Consider the following 7388-nt stretch of genomic DNA (forward strand, 5'->3'; position numbering starts at 1 on the left):
TTTTTACTCTATTTTGTTTCTTTCTGTTCTGAACCTTATATTCCCTTTGTTATACTCACTTTGCGCTTTGTTCATTGTTCTTTTTCAAGTTCCTTTAAGTGTAAATTTAGATTGTTTACTTAAGCTTTTTCTTGTTTCTTGAGACAGGCCTATAATGCTATGAATTTCTCTTTGGACTGCTTTCACTGTCCCATAGATTTTTAGTTGTTGTGTTCTTTTTCATTTGTTTCAAGGTATTTTTATTTATTTATTCCTAGATATCATTGTTAACCAATTGTTTAGTAACATGTTATTTATCTTCCATGTCTTTGTGTATTTTTGTTTATTTTCTTCTTGTGATTGATTTCTAGTTTCATACCACTGTGGTCAGACTAGATGCTTGCTATGAGTTTAATCTTCTTAAATCTATTGAGCCTTTTTTTTTGTGTACTACCATGTGGTCTACCCTTGAAAATGTTCCATATGTGCTTGAAAAGAATATATATTCTGTTGCTTTGTGGTGAAATGTTCTAAAGATACCAATTAAATCTATCTAATCTAGTGTCATTTAAGGTGTTTGTTTCCTTGTTGATTTTCTATCGGCAAAACTTACCCATTGTATTGTTAGATATCATTTTCTAGTCTAGGAACTTCTTTCTGTATCTACCTTCCCCTCCCCTAATAATTTAATTTTTATTAAATTCTTTGTTCTTAGTTTTATCTTTTCACATTTTACTTTTTAAGTGCATATATAATCCTATATAATAATATAGGATAATAGTGTCCAGGCAGCCATTCAACCAATCAAAGCTTAATATGCTAATGATATGCTAAGGCCACTCAACCCCTCGCTATGACATGCAATGACCACCAGGGGACAGACGCTTTGACCAGTAGGTGAGCTTGCTGCTGGGGTCTGGCTGATCCAGACTGAGCAAGATGGGCCAGACATGCCCTGGAGCCCTCCTGCGGTCCCTCCCTGGCTGGCCAACCTCCCGCGTCCCTCCCTGGCCCCTATCGTGCACCGGTGTAATCCCTTGGCCTGGCCTGTGCCCTCTCGCAATCTGGGACCCTCAGGGGATGCTGGAGAGCTGGTTTCAGCCCGATCCCGCAGGCCAGGCCAAGGGACCCCACTGGTGCATGAATTTGTGCATTGGGCCTCTAGTTTATTATAATGTGTATTATGATGTAATTGTAGAGGTGTTTTTAAAATAAATAGTAATCTCTGTTTTACTTCCTTTTGAAAAAACATTTGACTTAATGTATTCCAGGTTCAAGATAACCTTCAAAAAATGAAGCTTTCCACCGGTTTATGCAAGAGGGAATGTGTAATGACCTATCTTCCTTAACAATGGAGTGCAATGGCATTTAATAAGGTGTTAGGTGTTTGTAACTCACCTCAGTACAAAGTAGTAGTCACAGTATCACCATGTCAGTCTTGCAGAAATTTATAATAATAAAAGCATAATATGCTAATTAGACCAGATGTCCTTCTGGATGAAGCCAGGGCTGCGAGGGAAGCCCAGGTCCTGGGTGCCAGAGGGAAGCCAGTGCCCCGGCAGCCAGAGGAAGGAAGGCCTACTGTTGCACAAATTTTGTGCATCAGGCCTGTAGTATATAAATAAATATCAAAGTTGGAAATGGAAATTGTTTTTAGTTTGGGATTAATAACTCATTACTTATTAATGATTTTTCTGATAAAAGAGTTGGGGAAAGTGATACTGTGTATGTGTGTATATTTGGTAAGAAGGAGGGCATTATTTCTAATCAAGAAATTAAAAGGGCTTCTTAGTTTATAACATAATACAGAAATTTTATAAGTCTCTGATAATCAGTTAAGTGAATGAATGGGAGTAAGTATAGATATATTCCTCTTGTACAGATGGAGAATGAGTTAGATTCTGCTCATTCTGAAATAGAACTCCTCAGGAGTCAGATGACAAATGAGAGAATCTCCATACAGAATCTAGAAGCTTTGCTGGTGACCAATCAAGACAAAGAATATCAGTCTCAGATAGCACTTCAAGAAAAAGAATCTGAAATTCAGCTTCTTAAAGAACACCTTTGTTTGGCAGAAAATAAAATGTGAGTTGGTTAATGATATAATAACAAAGTCATATTTCTTAAATTTTTGGTACTTTATAGATTAGTAGAATTTTAAAACTGGAATTTATACAGTTTAATAAAGCATCCATAATCTGCCATTTATTAAACTAAAGACTAGAAATATTGTGATTTGCCTAAGATTTGGTACTTATTTACATTATATGTTTAGTTAAATTTATTTAAATTTAAGTTTGACCCTCTCTGTTGATTATTGCCAATATGCTTTGGCTATAATAGAATGTCGATCTAAAAATACTGAAATATTATAATCAGATTAGAAACAAAAACACTTTTGAAACCAGAAGTTGTTTTCTATTTATGGACCCACCCGATATTGCTAACTAACCTTTCCATTTGTCACACAGTATTTCCTTATGTACCTATCATTGTACATACTAAGTACCTGGAAGAACTCCTGCATTCACTAAATATTGAAGACTTCCCTTAGAGCATTGATTTTGGCTTTAGTTATTTTCCTTTTTATTGAATTTATTGGGGTGACGTGGTTAACAAAAATATACAGGTTTCAGGTGCATAATTCTATATCACATCATTTGTACTCTCTTGTGTCTTCACCACCCTAAGTCAAGTCTCTGTCAATCACCATTTATCCCCCGCTACTCTCTCCCACCTACCCCCACCACAGCCACCTCTCCCTGGCAGTCACCACACTGTTGTCCATGCGCATTGGGCTGCTGCTGCTTTTAGAATCCCTAGCACCATTAGCAGCGTACTCCATGACCCTGGCTGGAAGGTGGGTAGAAATGCCGGCCTGGATAGTGAATGTTCTATTATTACAATTGGTCACCTCTCACAAAAAGTTGATGGGGACTCTTAGCCCCTGTTCTTATCTATCTCATCTATAACACGTTTTCATCCAAACTCAACTCTGCCCTTCTGTCTGAGCTTGGGACCTAGGAAAGAATAGGAATCATGACTTCAGGAATCAGCTCATAGGAGCCCGACTAAGCAAAATCTGCAAAGACAAAGCCAGTTTTCTTCAGAAACTTTTCAGGTACAGCAGCTGTCATCGAGTCATTCTTTTTAGTCACTGCAGCTGGGTTGTTGTGGTACCTTCAGTGGGTTATGCAAAATCACTTTCTCAGGCTGGTAGGTGGAACTCTGCCTTAGTGAAGTATGCCCAAACTTTACCTTAAAGGGTACATTCTATTTTAGACTGACTGGTAAGTAATATCACTTAGAACTGGCAAACATGATCGACTTTTGTGTTCTTAGCCTCTAAGTTTAGATATTAGCAGACTAGAATGCAGTCCTGGGAGCAAGCAGAAAGGATAGAGCGTTCTGTACAAGCAGCATTCATCTCCGTCATTATCTTCCTAAAGCTAGTGTGCCTTGCTACAGGGGGTTTGTGGCATTGTTTAGTCCTAAAGAAGATCCTGTTAAATTGAAGAGAGAGTATACAGGTATATCAAATTTAATTGTAAGTATACATAAAACACTTGGTTAATTTAATATATAACAGATCATGTTAATCATGGTGCTAACAAATTCCAGTTTTGATTGGTTGTACAATTAATTTGCATGTAATACTTTGAAGTACTTTTATAAAAAATAATTTGCAGTAAATAGATAATCTAGATAACAGTATTCATGTAAACACAGGGAAACTGATATAGAGGAATTTTAACTGATTGACTGGGTGAGCTTAAGCTTTTCAAGTAGGCTACTTTGTGCATTTATTACATCTAAAATTGGCAACACATCCACAAAAATTACAATTTGGCTTGTATCTAGGAGAGAAAACCTTGTCAATATGGTTCAGTGGACCCTGGGCATCCTAGACATATTTTAAGTAATTCTTATGTTCGTTTACACAGGGCCATCCAGAGTAGAGATGTGGCCCAGTTCAGGAATGTTGTAACGCAACTGGAAGCTGATTTAGACATCACCAAAAGACAGCTAGGGACAGAGCGCTTTGAATGGTAAGCTCTGCAATATTGACCCTGAGAAGCATTGCTTCTTAGATAACAACAGGCAATCCCGTGATGGCTGAATTGATTTTTGGTTTTACCACAGTATTGGTAATGTCACTGGATATGAAGTTTAAAAACTTCTATTTTAAACTTTTTTACGTTAGGGAGAGAGCTGTGCAAGAACTTCGCCGCCAGAATTACTCCAGCAGTGCTTATCATTTGAGTCCTACAATAAAGCCAAACACAAAATGTCATTCACCGGAACGTGATCACCACCGATCTGACCGAGGCCTGGAGCGATCACTAGAAGAGTGAGTGGTTTAAGGATCCATTCTGTGGGGAGCATATAGCAGTATATAGAGTGAATATTTGAGTGTGTGAAGGAAACTCAGTAACAGTCTATCATTAGTAGTGCCATTTAAACATGAATAGTTATGGACATACAAAAATATTTTGATAGTTTTACATAAATATTCTAAAGTGAAAGATCTCTATTTTATCTATTTACATAAAATTTTAAAAATCTGATATTCTACTGATTTCTACACCAATTTTTATTAAAATTTAATTTATTAACCCTAATTAATAAAATACTATTTTTTTTGTTGTTCATGTTTTTTATTAACCCATATACAGTTCCTTGTCTTCTGGTTTGTTGAAGCAATAGGTCAGACAACATTTGCCACAACGATGTCTGTCAAAGTGGCTGGCCATAAAAACTCCAGCACCACGTTCTTCTCAAGGGCACTCCCGATGATTTACACGACATCAGTGTAGTTGCTCAATCCCAGAATGTCTCCAAAATGTTTCAGTTTCTCACCTATGTAACTACAATAAGCAGACCAAAACTTTTTTTAAAAGTTCAGGATCTGTTTTCAACTCTTCCTTCCTATACCCATATACTGCCTTAGTGCCCAAGTCTTGTGGGCATATATTGTGTTCATAAAATACTTGGATTAATTTTTTTTCTTTCTCTGTGGGTATCGTATGTATGTATTTGAAATAACATTAGATTTGTTTCGATTTGCTTTCGTTTTTCATTTTTTTCCTTTGATTTAGTTTAATTTTTGAGTTTGTAGATTAATATGCTTTTAAAAGTCAAAACTCTGTAAAGTAAAACTCAGCGTCACTCTCTCCTGTATACTTAAAAAAAAAGTTTTTATTGATTTTAGACAGGCATCAATGATGAAAATAATCTATCAGCTGCCTCTTGCACGCCCCCTACTGGGGATCCAGCCCACAACATGAGAATGTTCCCTGAGCAGGAATTGTAAATGGTTTGACACTCAATCTCTGAGCCACACTGGCCAGGCTCTCCTGTTTGCGTTCTATCCCATCCTTCCACTGAGAAGGGCTTTTTTTGTGTGTTGGTTTCATTTTCAATTTCTGGTGTTAATTGCATAGTGAATAGAGAATATTGTTTATAATATTTCTATTTTATGGAAACTACTGATGTATTCTTTATACTTACAATTTTTGTGAACAGTTCATGTGCACTTAACATATATTATTCTCAGGGTATAGTGTGTATATATATGTAGAAGATTTACCTTTTAATTTTCATTTAACTTTTATATTTTTTGCTTAATTTTTGTCCATTTAACCTGTTTTATAAGAATGGTGTTTTAAAATCTATTAGGCTGTTTTCTTATTGTATCTCCTATAGATTTTGTTTTATATAGGTAGCTTGTGGTTTTATTTGTTGCATAGATATTTTGAACTATCATATCTTCATTGTGGAGTATGATAGTTTTATGAAGTGTTCTTTTCTGACATTTAATTTCAGGAGGTCATTTATTTTGTTCGTTATTAGGGTTACAACTCCTGTTTTCTTATTGTCATTTGCTTGGTAAATCTTTGTCCAACTTTTTACTTTTTGCTTTTTTGAATCACTGCAATTTAAGTATCTCTTTTATATGTAATATGGATTTATGTTTTGCTTTATAAGCCATTTTTAAATGATTTTTCTAAAAAATAGATGAATTCAGCTTTACATTACTGAGAGGACTATTAAATTTGGTCTCAACTCTGACAATTGTTTTTTTATTTAAATATATTTTTATTGATATCAGAAAGGGAGAGGGAGAGATAGAAACATCAATGATGAGAGAGATTCATTGATCGGCTGCCCCTGCATGCCCCCTACTGGGGCTCGAGCATGTGACCCCAGGCATGTGCCCTTGATTGGAATTGAACCTGGGACCCTTCAGTCCACAGGCTGACACTCTGTCGGACTATCCACTGAGCCAAACCAGCTATGGCTTTAATTTAAAAAAAATATTTTTATTGATTTCAGAGAGGAAGGGAGAGGGAGAGAAACATTGATCAGCTGCTTCCTGCACGCCCCACACTGGGAATTGAGCCTACAACCACAGACATGGAATGTAACCATGACTTCCTGATTCATATGTTGATGCTCAACCACTGAGCAACACCAGATGAGAGACAAAGTTTATTACATGACATTTACTGTATTTCTCAATTTGTTTATTCTTCTTTGCTTTTAAACATTTGATATTCAGGAAGGTGTGTTTTATTAGAGTGGTTAACTTTCTGTTAATACTTCCAATAGTGTCCCTAATCCTTTTTCCTTTTTATTGAATTTATTGGGATGACATTGGTTAATAACATTATATAGGTGTTAGGTGTACAATTCATCTGTATATTGTATTGTGTGTTCACTACCCCAAGTCAAGTTTCCATCCATCACCATTTATGCCCGTATACCCTCTTCTATTTCCCTAAATCTCCCTACTTTTGTCTGTCCATAAGGGTTTTTTCTTTCTTTTTTAAATCCCTTCACCTTTTTCACCCAGTCCTGTAATCTCACTCTCCTCAGACTGTTTTTGTTCATTTATTTTGTTCATTACACATGATTGAAATCACATGGTACTTGTTTTCCTCTGACTGGCTTATTTCACTTAGCATAATGCTCTAATTCTTTTTTTACAGCTGAGGAGTATTCCACTGTGTAAATGTACCACAGCTTTTTATTCACTCATCCACTGATGGATATTTGGGCTGTTTCCAGATCTTGGCTATTATAAATAATGCTGCTATGAACATAGGGGTGAATATATTCTTTCTGATTTGTGTTTTGGGATTGCTGGGTCATAAGCCATTTCTATTTTAACTTTTTGAGGAAACTCCATAATTTTTTCCACAGTGGTGGCACCAATCTGCATCCCACAAAACAGTGCACAAGAGTTCCCTTTTCTCCACATCCCTACTGATTTATTGATAGCCATTCTGACAGGTGAGAGTTGATTATCTCACTGTGGGTTTAATTTGAATTTCTTTGATGATTAACGATGTTGAGCATCGTTTCATGTCTATTGGTCATTTGTATGTCCTCATTGGTGAACATGT

At 36.1% G+C, this 7388-nt stretch overlaps 1 protein-coding gene across 1 annotated transcript in view; it reads left to right on the top strand.

Moving 5' to 3' along the window:
* LOC307093784 (testis-specific gene 10 protein-like) overlaps positions 1–4334 on the top strand; it is a gene marked incomplete at both ends in the record, with an annotated part of 28821 nt that extends 24487 nt beyond the window's left edge. Inside the window, 3 exons of the mRNA XM_079762067.1 lie at positions 1862–2064; positions 3924–4028; positions 4184–4334. Of these exons, the coding sequence (XP_079618193.1) occupies positions 1862–2064; positions 3924–4028; positions 4184–4334 (459 nt within the window). The remainder of the gene's footprint in view (positions 1–1861; positions 2065–3923; positions 4029–4183) is intronic.
* Positions 4335–7388: the final 3054 nt, after the last annotated feature.

Source organism: Cnephaeus nilssonii (assembly GCF_951640355.1).
Source record: "Cnephaeus nilssonii genome assembly, chromosome: 21".
Classification (NCBI taxonomy): Eukaryota; Metazoa; Chordata; class Mammalia; order Chiroptera; family Vespertilionidae; genus Cnephaeus; species Cnephaeus nilssonii.